The sequence below is a fragment of the Nerophis lumbriciformis genome, linkage group LG39 (genome assembly GCF_033978685.3).
Source record: "Nerophis lumbriciformis linkage group LG39, RoL_Nlum_v2.1, whole genome shotgun sequence".
Taxonomy (NCBI): Eukaryota; Metazoa; Chordata; class Actinopteri; order Syngnathiformes; family Syngnathidae; genus Nerophis; species Nerophis lumbriciformis.
This window is the reverse complement of record NC_084586.2, coordinates 4,774,721-4,798,890: the sequence shown is the minus strand read 5'-3', so window position 1 is coordinate 4,798,890 and position 24,170 is coordinate 4,774,721. Positions and strand designations below refer to the sequence as shown.

General features: G+C 37.1%; 1 protein-coding gene across 1 annotated transcript in view; it reads right to left on the bottom strand.

The window, feature by feature from the left end:
• Positions 1-17,823, bottom strand: part of LOC133577704 (uncharacterized) — a 46,262-nt gene extending 28,439 nt beyond the window's left edge. Inside the window, exons 1-6 of the mRNA XM_061931683.2 lie at positions 17,784-17,823; positions 17,530-17,601; positions 17,417-17,467; positions 1,827-1,901; positions 1,639-1,759; positions 1,428-1,579 (exon numbers count right to left, since the gene is read on the bottom strand). Of these exons, the coding sequence (XP_061787667.1) occupies positions 1,428-1,579; positions 1,639-1,759; positions 1,827-1,901; positions 17,417-17,467; positions 17,530-17,601; positions 17,784-17,823 (511 nt within the window). The remainder of the gene's footprint in view (positions 1-1,427; positions 1,580-1,638; positions 1,760-1,826; positions 1,902-17,416; positions 17,468-17,529; positions 17,602-17,783) is intronic.
• Between the last annotated feature and the right edge of the window lie 6,347 nt (positions 17,824-24,170).

Below are 24,170 nucleotides of genomic sequence, written 5' to 3'. Positions count from 1 at the left end.
CACCCCAAACCATCACTGATGGTGGAAACTTTACACTAGACTTCAGGCAACGTGGATCCTGTGCCTCTCCTGTCTTCCTCCAGACTCTGGGACCTCGATTTCCAAAGGAAATGCAAAATTTGCTTTCGTCAGAAAACATGACTTTGGACCACTCAGCAGCAGTCCAGCTGGTGTCGGTCCACTCTGTTTCCTGAGATCCAGGGTCAACGCAGCCGTCTACCAGCAAGTTTTAGAGCACTTCATGCTTCCTGCTGCTGACCTGCTCTATGGAGATGGAGATTTCAAGTTCCAACAGGACTTGGCGCCTGCACACAGCGCAAAATCTATCCGTGCCTGGTTTACGGACCATGGTATTTCTGTTCTAAATTGGCCCGCCAACTCCCCTGACCTTAGCCCCATAGAAAATCTGTGGGGTATTGTGAAAAGGAAGATGCAGAATGCCAGACCCAAAAACGCAGAAGAGTTGAAGGCCACTATCAGAGCAACCTGGGCTCTCATAACACCTGAGCAGTGCCAGAAACTCATCGACTCCATGCCACGCCGCATTAACGCAGTAATTGAAGCAAAAGGAGCTCCAACCAAGTATTGAGTATTGTACATGCTCATATTTTTCATTTTCATACTTTTCAGTTGGCCAACATTTCTAAAAATCCCTTTTTTGTATTAGCCTTACACAATATTCTAATTTTGTGACACACGGAATTTTGGATTTTCATTTGTTGCCACTTCAAATCATCAAAATTAAATGAAATAAACATTTGAATGCATCAGTCTGTGTGCAATGAATAAATATAATGTACAAGTTACACCTTTTGAATGCAATTACTGAAATAAATCAAGTTTTTCAAAATATTCTAATTTACTGGCTTTTACCTGTATATCATCTGAGAAATGGACATTGTAACAGTGTAGGTCTGACTTGGTAGGATATGTACAGCGAGCAGTGAACATAGTGAGCTCAGAAAGCATAAGAACAAGTATATACATTTGATTATTTACTTTTAATTATTTACAATCCGGGGAGGTGGGATGTGGTGGGGGGGGAGGGTGTTAGTCTAGGGTTGTAGTTGCCTGGAGGTGTTCTTTTCGTGCGGTTTTGAAGGAGGATAGAGATGCCCTTTCTTTTACACCTGTTGGGAGTGCATTCCATATTGATGTGGCATAGAAGGAGAATGAGTTAAGACCTTTGTTAGATCGGAATCTGGGTTCAACATGGTTTGTGGAGCTCCCCCTGGTGTTGTGGTTATGGCGGTCATTTACGTTATGGAAGTAGTTTGACATGTACTTCGGTATCAGGGAGGTGTAGCGAATTTTATAGACTAGGCTCGGTGCAAGTTGTTTTATTCTAGGTGTGTATAGTTGTTGTGTCATTCTGCTAGCTTACTAGCTTGCGTGCTAACAAGGTGAAGGGAATGGTTCCGACTCACACAGGCTGTGAGCGTGCGCCGTGAAGACGTCTTTGGTGCAGTTGGAGCCCACCAGCTCCAGAACCTCAGCGGTCATGTAGTCGATGAAGTGTAAGACCTTGGTGACCTTCGTATCCCTGATGTCCTTGTAGACGCGACAGTAGTCTCTAGTGCTGACATAAACAAGGTGAGTTTTAAACGTGACTCAACACTCCGAAGGACCGTCACTGACCTCTGCTGGACGACCAGCATGAAGACAGACGGGGACGACCGGGACGCTCCTCGCCTCCACGTACAGTTCAACTCTCCTTGCGAGTGATGCTTGCCAACGCATTGCAAGTCAGAAACGCCACCTGACACAAAAACACCTGCTGGACTTTTCCGCTGGCTTGTAACTTGTCGACTGTGATGACTCGTTACCTGGCGAGGACACTCGGCAGTGTTGGTATGCGGTCGGGAAGTTGGCTTTTTTGCAGGACAATGAGGACACCCGATCTTAACAGAACATCATCAAACAACGTAACATGGCTCCCATCGTGCAATGTAACGTAACATCGTACAACGTAACAGGACATCATCGTGCCACGTAACATGGTGCAACGTAATGTGACATCGTACAATGTAACAGGACGTCATCGTGCCACGTAACATGGTGCAACGTAACGTGACATCGTGCAATGTAACAGGACATCACCATGTGACGTAACATGGTGCAACGTAACGTGACATCGTAGAACGTAACAGGACGTCATCGTACAACGTGAGGGGACGTCATGCAACATAACAGCGTAAAACGTAACAGGACATGGTCAAATGTAGCGAGACACCGTCATGCAATGTAACATTGTTCAACATAACATGACATCGTACAACGCAACAGGACATAATCAAACAACATAACAGGACGCCATCGTGCAACGCAACGTAACATCGCACAATGTAACAAGACATCATCGTACAACGTAACGGGACATCATCAAACAAGGTAACAGGACTCCCATCGTGCAACGTAACAGGGTGCAACGTAACGTGACATCGTACAACATAACAGGACGTCATCGTACAACGTAACGGGACATCATCAAACAAGGTAACAAGACTGCCATCATGCAACGTAACAGGGTGCAACGTAACGTGACATCGTACAACGTAACAGGACGTCATCGTACAACGTGAGGGGACATCATGCAACATAACAGCGTAGAACGTAACAAGACATGGTCAAATGTAGCGAGACGCCGTTATGCAATGTAACATTGTTCAACATAACATGACATCGCACAATGTAACAGGACATCATCGTACAACGTAACGGGACATCATCAAACAAGGTAACAAGACTGCCATCATGCAACGTAACAGGGTGCAACGTAACGTGACATCGTACAACGTAACAGGACGTCATCGTACAACGTGAGGGGACATCATGCAACATAACAGCGTAGAACGTAACAAGACATGGTCAAATGTAGCGAGACGCCGTTATGCAATGTAACATTGTTCAACATAACATGACATCGTACAACGCAACAGGACATCATCAAACAATGTAACAGGACGCCATCGTGCAATGCAACGTAACATCGCACAATGTAACAGGACATCATCGTACAACGTAACGGGACATCATCAAACAAGGTAACAGGACTCCCATCGTGCAACGTAACAGGGTGCAACGTAACGTGACATCGTACAACGTAACAGGACGTCATCGTACAACGTGAGGGGACATCATGCAACATAACAGCGTAGAACGTAACAAGACATGGTCAAATGTAGCGAGACGCCGTTATGCAATGTAACATTGTTCAACATAACATGACATCGTACAACGCAACAGGACATCATCAAACAATGTAACAGGACGCCATCGTGCAACGCAACGTAACATCGCACAATGTAACAGGACATCATCGTACAACGTAACGGGACATCATCAAACAAGGTAACAGGACTGCCATCGTGCAACGTAACAGGGTGCAACGTAACGTGACATCGTACAACGTAACAGGACGTCATCGTACAACGTGAGGGGACATCATGCAACATAACAGCGTAGAACGTAACAAGACATGGTCAAATGTAGCGAGACGCCGTCATGCAATGTAACATTGTTCAACATAACATGACATCGTACAACGCAACAGGACATCATCAAACAATGTAACAGGACGCCATCGTGCAACGCAACGTAACATCGCACAATGTAACAGGACATCATCGTATAACGTAACGGGACATCATCAAACAAGGTAACAAGACTGCCATCATGCAACGTAACAGGGTGCAACGTAACGTGACATCGTACAACGTAACAGGACGTCATCCTACAACGTGAGGGGACATCATGCAACATAACAGCGTAAAACGTAACAGGACATGGTCAAATGTAGCGAGACGCCGTTATGCAATGTAACATTGTTCAACATAACATGACATCGTACAACGCAACAGGACATCATCAAACAACGTAGCAGGACGCCACTGTGCAACGCAACGTAACATCGCACAATGTAACAAGACATCATCGTACAACGTAACGGGACATCATCAAACAAGGTAACAAGACTGCCATCATGCAACGTAACGTGACATCGTACAACGTAACAGGACGTCATCGTACAACGTGAGGGGACATCATGCAACATAACAGCGTAGAACGTAACAAGACATGGTCAAATGTAGCGAGACGCCGTTATGCAATGTAACATTGTTCAACATAACATGACATCGTACAACGCAACAGGACATCATCAAACAATGTAACAGGACGCCATCGTGCAACGCAACGTAACATCGCACAATGTAACAGGACATCATCAAACAAGGTAACAAGACTGCCATCATGCAACGTAACAGGGTGCAACGTAACGTGACATCGTACAACGTAACAGGACGTCATCGTACAACGTGAGGGGACATCATGCAACATAACAGCGTAGAACGTAACAAGACATGGTCAAATGTAGCGAGACGCCGTTATGCAATGTAACATTGTTCAACATAACATGACATCGTACAACGCAACAGGACATCATCAAACAACGTAGCAGGACGCCACTGTGCAACGCAACGTAACATCGCACAATGTAACAGGACATCATCGTACAACGTAACGGGACATCATCAAACAAGGTAACAAGACTGCCATCATGCAACGTAACAGGGTGCAACGTAACGTGACATCGTACAACGTAACAGGACGTCATCGTACAACGTGAGGGGACATCATGCAACATAACAGCGTAGAACGTAACAAGACATGGTCAAATGTAGCAAGACACCGTCATGCAATGTAACATTGTTCAACATAACATGACATCGTACAACGCAACAGGACATCATCAAACAACGTAACAGGACGCCACCGTGCAACGCAACGTAACATCGCACAATGTAACAGGACATCATCATACAACGTAACGGGACATCATCAAACAAGGTAACAAGACTGCCATCATGCAACGTAACAGGGTGCAACGTAACGTGACATCGTACAACGTAACGACGTCATCGTACAACGTGAGGGGACTTCATGCAACATAACAGCGTAGAACGTAACAAGACATGGTCAAATGTAGCAAGACACCGTTATGCAATGTAACATTGTTCAACATAACATGACATCGTACAACGCAACAGGACATCATCAAACAATGTAACAGGACGCCATCGTGCAACGCAACGTAACATCGCACAATGTAACAGGACATCATCGTACAACGTAACGGGACATCATCAAACAAGGTAACAAGACTGCCATCATGCAACGTAACAGGGTGCAACGTAACGTGACATCGTACAACGTAACAGGACGTCATCGTACAACGTGAGGGGACATCATGCAACATAACAGCGTAGAACGTAACAAGACATGGTCAAATGTAGCGAGACGCCGTTATGCAATGTAACATTGTTCAACATAACATGACATCGTACAACGCAACAGGACATCATCAAACAAGGTAACAGGACGCCATCGTGCAACGCAACGTAACATCGCACAATGTAACAGGACATCATTGTACAACGTAACGGGACATCATCAAACAAGGTAACAAGACTGCCATCATGCAATGTAACAGGGTGCAACGTAACGTGACATCGTACAACATAACAGGACGTCATCGTACAACGTGAGGGGACATCATGCAACATAACAGCGTAGAACGTAACAAGACATGGTCAAATGTAGCGAGACGCCGTTATGCAATGTAACATTGTTCAACATAACATGACATCGTACAAAGCAACAGGACATCATCAAACAAGGTAACAGGACGCCATCGTGCAACGCAACGTAACATCGCACAATGTAACAGGACATCATCGTACAACGTAACGGGACATCATCAAACAAGGTAACAAGACTGCCATCATGCAACGTAACAGGGTGCAACGTAACGTGACATCGTACAACGTAACAGGACGTCATCGTACAACGTGAGGGGACATCATGCAACATAACAGCGTAGAACGTAACAAGACATGGTCAAATGTAGCGAGACGCCGTTATGCAATGTAACATTGTTCAACATAACATGACATCGTACAACGCAACAGGACATCATCAAACAATGTAACAGGACGCCATCGTGCAACGCAACGTAACATCGCACAATGTAACAGGACATCATCGTACAACGTAACGGGACATCATCAAACAAGGTAACAGGACGCCATCGTGCAACGCAACGTAACATCGCACAATGTAACAGGACATCATCGTACAACGTAACGGGACATCATCAAACAAGGTAACAGGACGCCATCGTGCAACGTAACAGGGTGCAACGTAACGTGACATCGTACAACGTAACAGGACGTCATCCTACAACGTGAGGGGACATCATGCAACATAACAGCGTAGAACGTAACAGGACATGGTCAAATGTAACAAGACACCATCATGCAATGTAACATCATGCAACGTAACATTGTTCAACATAACATGACATCGTACAACGCAACAGGACATCATCAAACAACGTAGCAGGACGCCATCGTGCAAGGCAACGTAACATCGTACAACGTCACAGGACATCATCGTACAACGGAACATCATCAAACAAGGTAACAGGACTCCCATCGTGCAACGTAACAGGACATCATTGTGCAACGTAACAGGGTGCAACGTAACAGTGTGCGACGTAATGTGACATAGTACAACATAACAGGACATCATCGTACAACGTGAGGGGACATCATACAACATAAAAGCGTAGAACGTAACAGGACACAGTCAAATGTAGCAAGACACCATCATGCAATGTGACATCGTGCAATGTAACATTGTTCAACATAACATGACATTGTACAACGCAACAGGACATCATCAAACAACGTAGCAGTACGCCATCACGCAACGTAACATCATACAACGTAACATCGTACAACGTAACATCGTACAACGTAGCATCGTACAACGTAACAGGACATCATCGTACAACGTGACATCATCAAACAAGGTAACAGGACTCCCATCGTGCAACGTAACAGGACATCAGTGTGCAACGTAACAGGGTGCAATGTAACGTGACATCGTACAACGTAACAGGACATCATCGTAAAACGTGAGGGGACATCATACAACATAAAAGCGTAGCACGTAACAGGACACGGTCAAATGTAGCAAGACACCATCATGCAATGTAACATCATGCAATGTAACATTGTTCAACATAACATGACTTTGTACAACGCAACAGGACATCATCAAACAACGTAGCAGTACGCCATCACGCAACGTAACATCGTACAACGTAACAGGACATCATCGTACAACATAACATCATCAAACAAGGTAACAGGACTCCCATCGTGCAACGTAACAGGACATCGTTGTGCAACGTAACAGTGTGCAACGTAACGTGACATCGTACAACGTAGCAGGACATCATCGTACAACGTGAGGGGACATCATGCAACGTAAAAGTGTATAACGTAACAGGACATGGTCAAATGTAGCAAGACACCACCATGCAATGTAACATCGTGCAATGTAACATTGTTCCACATAACATGACATCGTACAACGTAACAGGACATCATCAAACAACGTTGCAGGACACCATCCCGCAACGTAACATCGTACAACGTAACAGGACATCATCGTGCAACGTAGCAGTGTGCAACGTAACGTGACATCGTGCAACGTAACAGGACATCATCGTACAACGTGAGGGGACATCATGCAACGTAAAAGTGTATAACGTAACAGGACATGGTCACATGTATCAAGACACCATCATGCAATGTAACATCGTGCAACGTAACATTGTTCCACATAGCATCGTACAACGTAACAGGACATCATCAAACAGCGTTGCAGGACACCATCGCGCAACGTTACGTAACATCGTACAACGTAACAGGACATCATCAAACTACGTAACAGGACATCATCCAACAATGTAACAGGACATCATCAAACGTAACAGGACATCCTCCAACGTAACAGGACATCATCAAACTACGTAACAGGACATCATCCAACAATGTAACAGGACATCATCAAACGTAACAGGACATCCTCCAACGTAACAGGACATAATCAAACGTAAGAGGACATCATCCAACAACGTAACAGGACATCATCAAACAACGTAACAGGACACCATCAAACAACGTAACAGGACATCATCAAACAACGTAACAGGACATCATCAAACAACGTAACAGGACATCATCAAACAACATAATAGGACATCATCCAACGTAGCAGGACATCATCAAACAATGTAACAGGACATCACCAAACAATGTAACAGGACATCATCAAACAACGTTGGGACACCATCGGGCAACATTACGTAACATCGTACAACGTAACAGGACATCAAACAACGTTGCAGGACACCATCGCGCAACGTAAAATAACATCGTACAACGTAACAGGACGTCATCATGCAACGTAACGGGACATTATCAAACCACGTAACATCGTGCTACGTACCATTGTGCAACGTAACGGGACATCGTTGTACAACGTAACAGGACATCCTCATGCAAAGTAAACATTGTATAGCGTGTAACAGGACATCATCATACTACGTAACGGGACGTCATCATGCAACGCAACATTGTATAACGTAACAGGACATCATACAACGTAAGATACAACGTAAAGACATTGTACAATGTAGCAGGACATCATCATGCAACGTAACTGTGCAATGTAACAGGACAATCAGACAACGTAACAGGACATCATCTAATGTAACAGGGCATCATCAAACAACGCAACAGGACATCATCCAACGTAACAGGACATCATCCAACGTAACAGGACATCATCCAACGTAACAGGACATCATCCAACGTAGCAGGACATCCTCCAACGTAACAGGACATCATCAAACAACGTAACAGGACACCATCAAACAACGTAACAGGACATCATCAAACAACATAACAGGACATCATCAAACAACGTAACAGGACATCATCAAACAACATAACAGGACACCATCAAACAACATAACAGGACATCATCGAACGTAGCAGGACATCATCCAACGTAGCAGGACATCATCAAACGTAATAGGACACCATCAAACAACATAACAGGACATCATCGAATGTAGCAGGACATCATCCAACGTAACAGGACATCATCAAACGTAACAGGACATCCTCCAACGTAACAGGACATCATCAAACAACGTAACAAGACATCAAACAACGTAACAGGACATACACAAACAACGTAACAGGACATCATCAAACAACGTAGCAGGAAATCATCAAACAACATAACAGGAAATCATCAAACAACATAACAGGACACCATCATCCAACATAACAGGACATAATCAAACAACATAACAGGACATCATCAAACTACGTTACAGGACATCATCCAACGTAGCAGGACATCATCAAACAATGTAACAGGACATCACCAAACAACATAACAGGACATCATCAAACTACATAATAGGACATCATCAAACAACATAACAGGACACCATCAAACATAACAGGACATCATCAAACAACATAACAGGACATCATCAAACTACATAATAGGACATCATCAAACAACATAACAGGACACCATCAAACATAACAGGACATCATCAAACAGCGTAACAGGAAATCATCAAACAACATAACAGGAAATCATCAAACAACATAACAGGACACCATCATCCAACATAACAGGATATTCTCAAACAACATAACAGGACATCATCAAACTACGTTACAGGACATCATCCAACGTAGCAGGACATCATCAAACAATGTAACAGGACATCACCAAACAACATAACAGGACATCATCAAACTACGTAACAGGACATCATCAAACAACATAACAGGACACCATCAAACAACATAACAGGACATCATCAAACAACGTAACAGGAAATCATCAAACAACATAACAGGACATCATCAAACTACGTAACAGGACATCATCAAACAATATAACAGGAAATCATCAAACCACATAACAGGACACCATCATCCAACATAACAGGACATAATCAAACAACATAACAGGACATAATCAAACTACGTAACAGGACATCATCCAACGTAGCAGGACATCATCAAACAATGTAACAGGACATCACCAAACAGCATAACAGGACATCACCAAACAATGTAACAGGATATCATCAAACAATGTAACAGGACATTATCCAACGTAACAGGACATAATCAAACGTAACAGGACATCATCCAACATAAAGGACATCATCGAACGTAACAGGACATCATCCAACATAAAGGACATCATCAAACGTAACAGGACATCATCAAACAACGTAACAGGACATCATCAAACAACGTAACAGGACATCATCAAACAACATAACAGGACACCATCAAACAAAATAACAGGACATCATCAAACAACGTAGCAGGAAATCATCAAACAACATAACAGGAAATCATCAAACAACATAACAGGACACCATCATCCAACATAACAGGACATAATCAAACAACATAACAGGACATCATCAAACTACGTTACAGGACATCATCAAACGTAGCAGGACATCATCAAACAATGTAACAGGACATCACCAAACAACATAACAGGACATCATCAAACTACGTTACAGGACATCATCAAACAATGTAACAGGACATCACCAAACAACATAACAGGACATCATCAAACTACATAATAGGACATCATCAAACAACATAACAGGACACCATCAAACAATATAACAGGACATCATCAAACAACGTAACAGGAAATCATCAAACAACATGACAGGAAATCATCAAACCACATAACAGGACACCATCATCCAACATAACAGGACATAATCAAACAACATAACAGGACATAATCAAACAACATAACAGGACATAATCAAACTACGTAACAGGACATCATCCAACGTAGCAGGACATCATCAAACAATGTAACAGGACATCACCAAACAGCATAACAGGACATCACCAAACAACATAACAGGACATCACCAAACAACATAACAGGACATCACCAAACAACATAACAGGACATCACCAAACAACATAACAGGACATCACCAAACAATGTAACAGGACATCATCAAACAATGTAACAGGACATTATCCAACGTAACAGGACATAATCAAACGTAACAGGACATCATCCAACATAAAGGACATCATCAAACGTAACAGGACATCATCCAACATAAAGGACATCATCAAACGTAACAGGACATCATCCAACATAAAGGACATCATCAAACGTAACAGGACATCATCCAACATAAAGGACATCATCAAACGTAACAGGACATCATCCAACATAAAGGACATCATCAAACGTAACAGGACATCATCCAACATAAAGGACATCATCAAACGTAACAGGACATCATCCAACATAAAAGGACATCATCAAACGTAACAGGACATCATCCAACATAAAAGGACATCATCAAACGTAACAGGACATCATCCAACATAAAGGACATCATCAAACGTAACAGGACATCATCCAACATAAAGGACATCATCAAACGTAACAGGACATCATCCAACATAAAGGACATCATCAAACGTAACAGGACATCATCCAATGACGTAACAGGACATCATTTCAGGTTCATTTGTGTGTTCAGTGTCATGTCAAACAAACGTAACATTAGTTGTGGCACCAGAACTTTCTGAAGAAAGCTGACAAGACTTAAAATGTCACGCTAATATTAAAAATTATTTGTAATTTTATTGATTTATCAGCTCAGCATTTTTTTGACCACGTCCTAAAATGGATGGAAAGTGAAACGATAGAAAAGTTACTTTGCTCTTTTGGCGTTCACATTGGGCCATGACACGCCGGGTCCACATCGGCTGACGCTGCGTAAGTTTGTCAATGACAACAAAACCATGTGACATCGCACTCGACTCCTATTGGCCGCAGGAAGTTGTAAACAGGAAGAAGGCATGTTTGCTAAGCTAGCAGCGCTTTAAGAATGCTGAAAAGAGGCTAACATGCTAACATGCTCAAGTATGTTCACATGCTACTGGAGCTCCTTTAAAAAGTGCTTTAAGACCAACGCGGTCTTAAAGCACCACTTGAGATGTACCAGTGACGTGCTGTCAGGGGAGGCAAGTGAGGCAGTGCCTCACTTGCCTCCAAGGCTTAACCATGAGATGTTCAAAAACGAAGTAATGAAATAAGTTTTAATATTTCTCTTTTGGTCTATGCTTTTCTATGTGATTTTGGTGTTATTCCTGTATATTTGGATCGTTTTCATGGTCAAAATCGCGGAAATTCCGTGTTTCCTGATGAAGATAACCGGCAGACACAGGTGCATATTTGCCAACCTTGACACCTTCCGAATTCGGGAGATGGGGGGGGCATCGGGGTTGAGGTTGGGGGGGCGGGGTTTGGTGTTAGCGGGGGGGTGTATATTGTAGCGTCCCGGAAGAGTTAGTGCTGCAAGGGGTTCTGGGTATTTGTTCTGTTGTGTTTATGTTGTGTTACGGTGCGGATGTTCTCCCGAAATGTGTTTGTCATTCTTGTTTGGTGTGGGTTCACAGTGTGGCGCATATTTGTAACAGTGTTAAAGTTGTTCATACGGCCACCCTCAGTGTGACCTGTACGGCTGTTGACCAAGTATGAATTGCATTCACCATACTTGCCAACCCTCCCGATTTCTCCGGGAGACTCCAGAATTTCAGTGCCCCTCCCGAATTTCTCCCGATTTCCACCCGGACAACAATATTGGGGGCGTGCCTTAAAGGCACTGCCTTTAACGTCCTCTACAACCTGTCATCACGTCCGCTTTTCCTCCATACAGACAGCGTGCCGGCCCAGTCACATAATGCATGCGGCGTTTACACACAAGGCATACTTGATCAACAGCCATACAGGTCACACTGAGGGTGGCCGTATAAACAACTTTAACACTGTTACAAATATGCGCCACACTGTGAACCCACACCAAACAAGAATGACAAACACATTTCGGGAGAACATCCGCACCGTAACACAACATAAACACAACAGAACAAATACCCAGAACCTCTTGCAGCACTAACTCTTCCGGGACGCTACAATATACACCCCCCGCTAACACCAAACACCGCCCCCTCCCAACCCCGCCCACCTCAACCCCGCCCCCCTCCTTATTTTTCCATCGATAACGTGACATCATCGCGCTTGGGCGAGCATGCAGGAAGCGCATGCTCTTTCAGTCAATTAGTGCGCGAGAAATATAATATATATATATATAACGTTTTGACTTGGGGGCCACATTGGGTTAAAACAATTTGGCTGGGTGTGTACATATATATATATATATATATATATATATATATATATATATAATAATTAAAAAAATAAAAAATAAATATATATACAGGTAAAAGCCAGTAAATTAGAATATTTTGAAAAACTTGATTTATTTCAGTAATTGCATTCAAAAGGTGTAACTTGTACATTATATTTATTCATTGCACACAGACTGATGCATTCAAATGTTTATTTCATTTAATTTTGATGATTTGAAGTGGCAACAAATGAAAATCCAAAATTCCGTGTGTCACAAAATTAGAATATTACTTAAGGCTAATACAAAAAAGGGATTTTTAGAAATGTTGGCCAACTGAAAAGTATGAAAATGAAAAATATGAGCATGTACAATACTCAATACTTGGTTGGAGCTCCTTTTGCCTCAATTACTGCGTTAATGCGGCGTGGCATGGAGTCGATGAGTTTCTGGCACTGCTCAGGTGTTATGAGAGCCCAGGTTGCTCTGATAGTGGCCTTCAACTCTTCTGCGTTTTTGGGTCTGGCATTCTGCATCTTCCTTTTCACAATACCCCACAGATTTTCTATGGGGCTAAGGTCAGGGGAGTTGGCGGGCCAATTTAGAACAGAAATACCATGGTCCGTAAACCAGGCACGGGTAGATTTTGCGCTGTGTGCAGGCGCCAAGTCCTGTTGGAACTTGAAATCTCCATCTCCATAGAGCAGGTCAGCAGCAGGAAGCATGAAGTGCTCTAAAACTTGCTGGTAGACGGCTGCGTTGACCCTGGATCTCAGGAAACGGAGTGGACCGACACCAGCAGATGACATGGCACCCCAAACCATCACCCAACCATGCAAATTTTGCATTTCCTTTGGAAATCGAGGTCCCAGAGTCTGGAGGAAGACAGGAGAGGCACAGGATCCATGTTGCCTGAAGTCTAGTGTAAAGTTTCCACCATCAGTGATGGTTTGGGGTGCCATGTCATCTGCTGGTGTCGGTCCACTCTGTTTCCTGAGATCCAGGGTCAACGCAGCCGTCTACCAGCAAGTTTTAGAGCACTTCATGCTTCCTGCTGCTGACCTGCTCTATGGAGATGGAGATTTCAAGTTCCAACAGGACTTGGCGCCTGCACACAGCGCAAACTCTACCCGTGCCTGGTTTACGGACCATGGTATTTCTGTTCTAAATTGGCCCGCCAACTCCCCTGACCTTAGCCCCATAGAAAATCTGTGGGGTATTGTGAAAAGGAAGATGCAGTATGCCAGAACCAAAAACGCAGAAGAGTTGAAGGCCACTATCAGAGCAACCTGGGCTCTCATAACACCTGAGCAGTGCCAGAAACTCATCGACTCCATGCCACGCCGCATTAACGCAGTAATTGAGGGAAAAGGAGCTCCAACCAAGTATTGAGTATTGTACATGCTCATATTTTTCATTTTCATACTTTTCAGTTGGCCAACATTTCTAAAAATCCCTTTTTTGTATTAGCCTTAAGTAATATTCTAATTTTGTGACACACGGAATTTTGGATTTTCATTTGTTGCCACTTCAAATCATCAAAATTAAATGAAATAAACATTTGAATGCATCAGTCTGTGTGCAATGAATAAATATAATGTACAAGTTACACCTTTGGAATGCAATTACTGAAATAAATCAAGTTTTTCAAAATATTCTAATTTACTGGCTTTTACCTGTGTATATATATATATTTTTTTTTAATAAACCTTTTTTTGTAAACTGCAACATTTACAAACAGCTGAGAAACAATAATCAAAATAAGTATGGTGCCAGTATGCTGTTTTTTTTCCAATAAAATACTGGAAAGGATAGAAATGTAGTTTGTCTCTTTTAGCCGATTATTAATCGATTAATCGAAGTAATAATCGACAGATTAATTGATTATCAAATTAGTTGTTAGTTGCAGCCCTTTCAGTCAATTAGTGCGCGAGGAATATATATATATATATATATATATATATATATATATATATATATATATATATATATATACATACACTAATTGACTGAAAGGGCTGCAACTAACAACTAATTTGATAATCAAATAATCTGTCGATTATTACTTCGATTAATAATCGGATAAAAGAGACAAACTACATTTCTATCCTTTCCAGTATTTTATTGGAAAAAAACAGCATACTGGCACCATATTTGATTATTGTTTCTCAGCTGTTTGTAAATGTTGCAGTTTAAAAAAAGGTTTATTAAAAAAAAAAAAATAAAAAAAAAAAAAAAATAAAAAAAAAAAAAAAAATATATATATATATATATATATATATATATATATATGTATGTGTGGGAAAAAAAATCACAAGACTATTTCATCTCTATAGGCCTGTTTCATGAGGGGGGTTCCTCAATCATCAGGAGATTTTAATGGGAGCATTCACATACCATGGATTATATAGGGCACAGAGTGGGTGGGTACAGGCTGGTGTGGGGGCGTGGTGATTGGCTCATGTGTTACCTAGGAGGTGTTTCCGTCTGTGGCGGCATGCTGTTACAATTTCGCTGCGCTTGTTGAGGGATGACAGGTCTGGACGGTAAATAATAAACAGTTTCTCTTTCAAGCATAGGTTGCATCTTTTATTACCACTATTGTAAGGTGTGCTGGATGCAAGAATTTGCCATGTTATTGAATATTCAACATTATTGTCTTTGAGGTCCCAAATGTGTTTGCTGAGTTCTGTGGTAGTCCGCAGGTTTTGGTTCCTGAAAGAAGCCTTGTGATTGTTCCATCTGGTTTTGAACTCTCCCTCGGTTAATCCTACATATGTGTCGGATGTGTTAATGTCCTTGCGTGTTACCTTAGATTGGTAGACAACTGATGTTTGTAAGCACCCCCCGTTGAGAGGGCAATCAGGTTTCTTTCGACAGTTGCAGTCTTTGTTGGTTTTGGAGTCGCTCTGTCCGGGGGTCGACGGCTCATTTGCAATTGTTTTGTTGTGGTTTGAGATGATTTGTCGTATATTGTACATATACATATTGTATATATATATTCAATCTGATTGACAAACACTTTCCCAAAGACAACACCCTAAGAAAAGTATTCAACAAGAACAACATTAAATTGAGCTACAGCTGTATGAACAATATACGACAAATCATCTCAAACCACAACAAAACAATTGCAAATGAGCCGTCGACCCCCGGACAGAGCGACTCCAAAACCAACAAAGACTGCAACTGTCGAAAGAAACCTGATTGCCCTCTCAACGGGGGGTGCTTACAAACATCAGTTGTCTACCAATCTAAGGTAACACGCAAGGACATTAACACATCCGACACATATGTAGGATTAACCGAGGGAGAGTTCAAAACCAGATGGAACAATCACAAGGCTTCTTTCAGGAACCAAAACCTGCGGAATACCACAGAACTCAGCAAACACATTTGGGACCTCAAAGACAATAATGTTGAATATTCAATAACATGGCAAATTCTTGCATCCAGCACACCTTACAATAGTGGTAATAAAAGATGCTTGAAAGAGAAACTGTTTATTATTTACCGTCCAGACCTGTCATCCCTCAACAAGCGCAGCGAAATTGTAACAGCATGCCGCCACAGACGGAAACACCTCCTAGGTAACACATGAGCCAATCACCACGCCCCCACACCAGCCTGTACCCACCCACTCTGTGCCCTATATAATCCATGGTATGTGAATGCTCCCATTAAAATCTCCTGATGATTGAGGAACCCCCCTCATGAAACAGGCCTGTAGAGATGAAATAGTCTTGTGATTTTTTTTCCCACACATACATATATTGCGCTCTACTACGGTATCGAGCACTATTTTTTGGATAACCTTATTAAGACATATATATATATATATATTTATATATATATATATGTACACACCCAGCCAAATTGTTTTAACCCAATGTGGCCCCCAAGTCAAAACGTTTGGGGACCCCTGGTCCAGTGTCTGCTCTGCAGTTGCTGTGTTACTTGTGTGCTAAGTGTGTTGAAATGTTTTATCCTCGCATCGTATTGTGTGTTTTTGTGATTTTGAGCCGGTGCTATTGCGTCATACTGTCATGTTTGTAAATCTGACTAGTGGGTCGGGTGCCTCCCCAACCTCAAACCTCACTGCACGTCACCGAGATGGACCCAACTAAACAGTATGAAGTGAACCAGTATGAATGTTCCAGATGAGGAGAACCAGTGTGGAAGTGAAGTCAGAACACGTCAGAGATGGTTCCGAGCCACCAAACGTCCACAAAAGAACGGGAGAGGAGCAACTTGGGAAGGGAAAAAACACACCTGGTGAGGTCGGGTTCGGCGAGGACATCCCGTGGTGAGCCAGAATGCCACCTGAGACAAGGATCAGGTTAGAGTTGACAGGACAAGTTGCACTTGGGGGACAGGTGACTCACCCAAGAAGAAAAGAAGAAGACGCCGTGGTCCCAACATGATGATGATGATGATGGCGAACTCGAAAGAGGACGCTCGGTGTGAAGAAAAGACGATCAAACTTGAGAAGACATCTTTCTACTTCTGCTTTCCACAAATAAAGCTTGAGTCTTGCAGACGTTCGTGAGAGAGTGAGGAGTGGGTGACGCCGGGACAAAACTCACAGGAAATCCTTCACACTCTGATGCCTTCTACTTAGTCACTTGAAAAATGTCACATGCATCATCCTTAATGGCAAATGTTGGCCTTTTTGTCATCACTAATCTTTGCTGTCGTGTCCAAAATCGAACTTCTTGTCAACATGCCACTTCCTCTCATCGTTATCAAGATTCTCTTCTTCACCCCCACACAACATTTCCTCTCCAGGCACCAAAAACTACACTTTTTCATTCTGACACAACTCAACAACTTTTTAAATACATTTTACAAGTTTTAAATACTTTCGACAACTTTTAAATACATTGATAGGTTTGAAATACTTTCAACAACTTTTAAAAACATTTGACAAGTTTTAAATACTTTCAACAACTTTTAAATACATTGATAGGTTTGAAATACTTTCCACAACTTTTAAAAACATTTGACAACTTTTAAATACTTTCAACAACTTTTAAAAACATTTAACACATTTTAAATACTTTCAACAACTTTTGAATACATTTAGCAAGTTTTAATTAAGTCTAAATACATTTAACAAGTTAAATACTTTCGACAACTTTTAAAAACATTTGACAAGTTTTAAATACTTTCAGCAACTTTTAAATACATTGATAGGTTTGAAATACTTTCAACAACTTTTAAAAACATTTGACAAGTTTTAAATACTTTCAGCAACTTTTAAATACATTGATAGGTTTGAAATACTTTCAACAACTTTTAAAAACATTTGACAGGTTTTAAATACTTTCAACAACTTTTAAAAACATTTGACAACTTTTAAATACTTTCAACAACTTTTAAAAACATTTAACACATTTTAAATACTTTCAACAACTTTTGAATACATTTAGCAAGTTTTAATTAAGTCTAAATACATTTAACAAGTTAAATACTTTCGACAACTTTTAAAAACATTTGACAAGTTTTAAATACTTTCAGCAACTTTTAAATACATTGATAGGTTTGAAATACTTTCAACAACTTTTAAAAACATTTGACAAGTTTTAAATACTTTCAGCAACTTTTAAATACATTGATAGGTTTGAAATACTTTCAACAACTTTTAAAAACATTTGACAACTTTTAAATACTTTCAACAACTTTTAAAAACATTTAACACATTTTAAATACTTTCAACAACTTTTGAATACATTTAGCAAGTTTTAATTAAGTCTAAATACATTTAACAAGTTAAATACTTTCAACAACTTTCAAATAATTTAACAAGTATTAAGTGTTAAATACATTTCGATACATTTAACAAGGTTTATATACAGTTAACGTTTGAATACATTCAACAACTTTTAAATACATTTAACAACTTTTAAATACATTTGATAACTTTTAAATATTTTCAACAACTTTTAAATACCTTAAGCAAGTTTTAAATACTTTCAACAACTTTTGAATACATTTAAAAAGTTTTAAATACTTTCAACAACTTTTAAATACATTTGACAAGTTTTAATTACTTTCAACAACTTTTAAATACATTTGACAAGTTTTAAATACTTTCAACCACTTTTAAATACATTTAACAAGTTTTAAATACTTTCAACAACTTTTGAATACATTGATAGGTTTGAAATACTATCAGCAACTTTTAAAAACATTTGACAAGTTTTAAATACTTTCAACAACTTTTAAAAACATTTAACACATTTTAAATACTTTCAACAACTTTTGAATACATTTAGCAAGTTTTAATTAAGTCTAAATACATTTAACAAGTTAAATACTTTCAACAACTTTCAAATAATTTAACAAGTATTAAGTGTTAAATACATTTCGATACATTTAACAAGGTTTATATACAGTTAACGTTTGAATACATTCAACAACTTTAAATACATTTAACAACTTTTAAATACATTTGATAACTTTTAAATATTTTCAACAACTTTTAAATACCTTAAGCAAGTTTTAAATACTTTCAACAACTTTTGAATACATTTAAAAAGTTTTAAATACTTTCAACAACTTTTAAATACATTTGACAAGTTTTAATTACTTTCAACAACTTTTAAATACATTTGACAAGTTTTAAATACTTTCAACCACTTTTAAATACATTTAACAAGTTTTAAATACTTTCAACTTTTGAATACATTGATAGGTTTGAAATACTATCAGCAACTTTTAAAAACATTTGACAAGTTTTAAATACTTTCAACAACTTTTAAAAACATTTAACAACTTTTAAATACTTTCAACAACTTTTGAATACATTTAGCAAGTTTGAATTAAGTTTAAATACATTTAACAAGTTTTAATTACTTTCAACAACTTTCAAATAATTTAAAAAGTATAAAATGTGTTGCGTTTGGACCAGTTGTTCCTCCCAGGGAATTCAAGTTGCTGGTCGCTCCCAAGCTCTTTGTGACACGTACAGCTGAGTAGAAGAACCACCAGAGACAGAATAGGTATTTTGTAATTTTATCTCCAAAGCCTTGGAAATAGAATGAGACCAGTCCAGCATAGAACATTCAATCGCGCAGCTAAGATGGTCTGATCTAAAATATGGAAACCTTCTCTTCTATAAAGTGTCTCTCGCTCCCCCCCTCGTTGTCTCTCTTTCCAGCCCAAACACATACCCATTGTCCTCCTCAGCTGGGCACAGGAACAGATAAGGAAAAGGAGTATCTGTCCTCCTTACATTCCAAAGTCAAGGTTAGCACACAGTACTTGCAGACAACCAAAAGACCACAATTGGAAGAAGAACACTAGCTGTTTTGTAATATGTAATATGACTATGAAAATAAAGAAGTAACACTTAAATACGGATTTATGTAAATATCTGCCTCCGACAAGTGTTAAATACATTTCGATACATTCAACAAGGTTTAAATACAGTTAACGTTTAAATACATTCAACAACCTTTAAATACATTTAACAAGTTTTAAATCATTTCAACAACTTTTAAATACATTTGACACGTTTTAAATACGTTTGACAAGTTTTAAATACTTTCAACAACTTTTAAATACATTTAACAAGTTTTAAATACTTTCAACAACTTTTAAATACCTTTGATAGGTTTGAAATACTTTCAACAACTTTTAAATACATTTAACAACTTTTAAATACTTTCAACAACTTTTAAATACCTTTGATAGTTTTGAAATACTTTCAACAACTTTTAAATACATTTAACAAGTTTTAAATACTTTCAACAACTTTTAAATATATCTCAAGTTTTAGTTACGTATAAATACATTCAACAAGTTTTAAATACATTTCGATGTATTTAACAAGGTTTAAATACATGTAACAAGGTTTAAATACATTCAACAACGTTTAAATACATTCAACAACTTTTAAATACATTTAACAAGTTTTAAATACATTCAACAAGTTTTAAATACATTTAACAATTTTTAAATACATTTGATAAGTTTTAAATACCGGTACTTTCAACAATTTTTAAATACATTTAACACGTATTAAAACCTTTCAATAATTTTTAAATACATGTAACACGTTTTAAATACTTTCAACAACTTTTAAATATATCTCACAAGTTTTAATTACATTTAAATACATTTAACAAGTTTTAAATACATTTCAATACATTTAACATTTAAATACATTTAACAACTTTATACATTTAACAAGTTTTGAATACATTCAACAACTTTTAAATATATTTAACAAGTTTTGAATACATTATATGTTCAACAACTTTTAAACACACTTAAGTTTTAAATGCATTCAACAAATTTTAAATACAGTACATTTAACACATTTACATACATTTAACAATTTAAAATATATGCCACAATTCTAAATACATTTAACAAGTTGCATATACATTTGCCAAGTTTTATATATATTTTACATGTTTAGATACATTCAACAACTTTTAAATACAATACATGTATTGTTGTATATGCATTTGACAATTTTTAAATACATTTCAATACATTTAAGAACGTTTAAATACATTTAACAACTTTTAAATACACTTAACAACTTTTAAATACATTCAACAACTTTTAAATATATTTAACAAGTTTTGAATATATTTCAATACATTTAACAACGTTTAAATACATTTAACAACTTTTAAATACATTTAACAAGTTTTAAAAACTTTCAACAACTTTCAAATACATTTAACACGTTTTAAAAACCTTCAATAATTTTTAAATACATATAACAAGTTTTAAATACTTTCAACAACTTTTAAATACATCTCACAAGTTATAATTACATTTAAATACATTTAACAAGTTTAAATACATATCAATACATTTAACAACGTTTAAATACATTTAACAACTATTAAATACACTTAACAAGTTTTAAATACATTCAACAACTTTTAAATATATTTAACAAGTTTTGAATACATTTCAATACATTTAACAACTTTTAAATAAATTTAACAAGTTTTAAATACTTTCAACAACTTTCAAATACATTTAATACGTTTTAAAAACCTTCAATATTTTTTAAATACATATAACAAGTTTTAAATACTTTCAACAACTTTTAAATACATATAACAAGTTTTAAATACTTTCAACAACTTTTAAATATATCTCACGAGTTTTAATTACATTTAAATACATTTAACAAGTTTTAAATACATTTCAATACATTTAAGAACGTTTAAATACATTTAACAACTTTTAAATACACTTAACAACTTTTAAATACATTCAACAACTTTTAAATATATTTAACAAGTTTTGAATATATTTCAATACATTTAACAACGTTTAAATACATTTAACAACTTTTAAATACATTTAACAAGTTTTAAAAACTTTCAACAACTTTCAAATACATTTAACACGTTTTAAAAACCTTCAATAATTTTTAAATACATATAACAAGTTTTAAATACTTTCAACAACTTTTAAATACATCTCACAAGTTTTAAATACTTTCAACAACTTTTAAATATATCTCACGAGTTTTAATTACATTTAAATACATTTAACAAGTTTTAAATACATTTCAATACATTTAAGAACGTTTAAATACATTTAACAACTTTTAAATACACTTAACAACTTTTAAATACATTCAACAACTTTTAAATATATTTAACAAGTTTTGAATATATTTCAATACATTTAACAACGTTTAAATACATTTAACAAGTTTTAAATACATTTAACAAGTTTTAAAAACTTTCAACAACTTTCAAATACATTTAACACGTTTTAAAAACCTTCAATAATTTTTAAATACATATAACAAGTTTTAAATACTTTCAACAACTTTTAAATACATCTCACAAGTTATAATTACATTTAAATACATTCAACAAGTTTTAAATACATTTCAATACATTTAACAACGTTTAAATACATTTAACAACTATTAAATACACTTAACAAGTTTTAAATACATTCAACAACTTTTAAATATATTTAACAAGTTTTGAATACATTTCAATACATTTAACAACTTTTAAATAAATTTAACAAGTTTTAAATACTTTCAACAACTTTCAAATACATTTAATACGTTTTAAAAACCTTCAATATTTTTTAAATACATATAACAAGTTTTAAATACTTTCAACAACGTTTAAATACATATAACAAGTTTTAAATACTTTCAACAACTTTTAAATATATCTCACGAGTTTTAATTACATTTAAATACATTTAACAAGTTTTAAATACATTTCAATACATTTAAGAACGTTTAAATACATTTAACAACTTTTAAATACACTTAACAACTTTTAAATACATTCAACAACTTTTAAATATATTTAACAAGTTTTGAATATATTTCAATACATTTAACAACGTTTAAATACATTTAACAAGTTTTAAAAACTTTCAACAACTTTCAAATACATTTAACACGTTTTAAAAACTTTCAATAATTTCTAAATACATATAACAAGTTTTAAATACTTTCAACAACTTTTAAATATATCTCACAAGTTTTAATTACATTTAAATACATTCAACAAGTTTTAAATACATTTCAATACATTTAACAACGTTTAAATACATTTAACAACTATTAAATACACTTAACAAGTTTTAAATACATTCAACAACTTTTAAATATATTTAACAAGTTTTGAATACATTTCAATACATTTAACAACTTTTAAATAAATTTAACAAGTTTTAAATACTTTCAACAACTTTCAAATACATTTAATACGTTTTAAAAACCTTCAATATTTTTTAAATACATATAACAAGTTTTAAATACTTTCAACAACTTTTAAATACATATAACAAGTTTTAAATACTTTCAACAACTTTTAAATATATCTCACGAGTTTTAATTACATTTAAATACATTTAACAAGTTTTGAATACATTTCAATACATTTAAGAACGTTTAAATACATTTAACAACTTTTAAATACACTTAACAACTTTTAAATACATTCAACAACTTTTAAATATATTTAACAAGTTTTGAATGTATTTCAATACATTTAACAACGTTTAAATACAT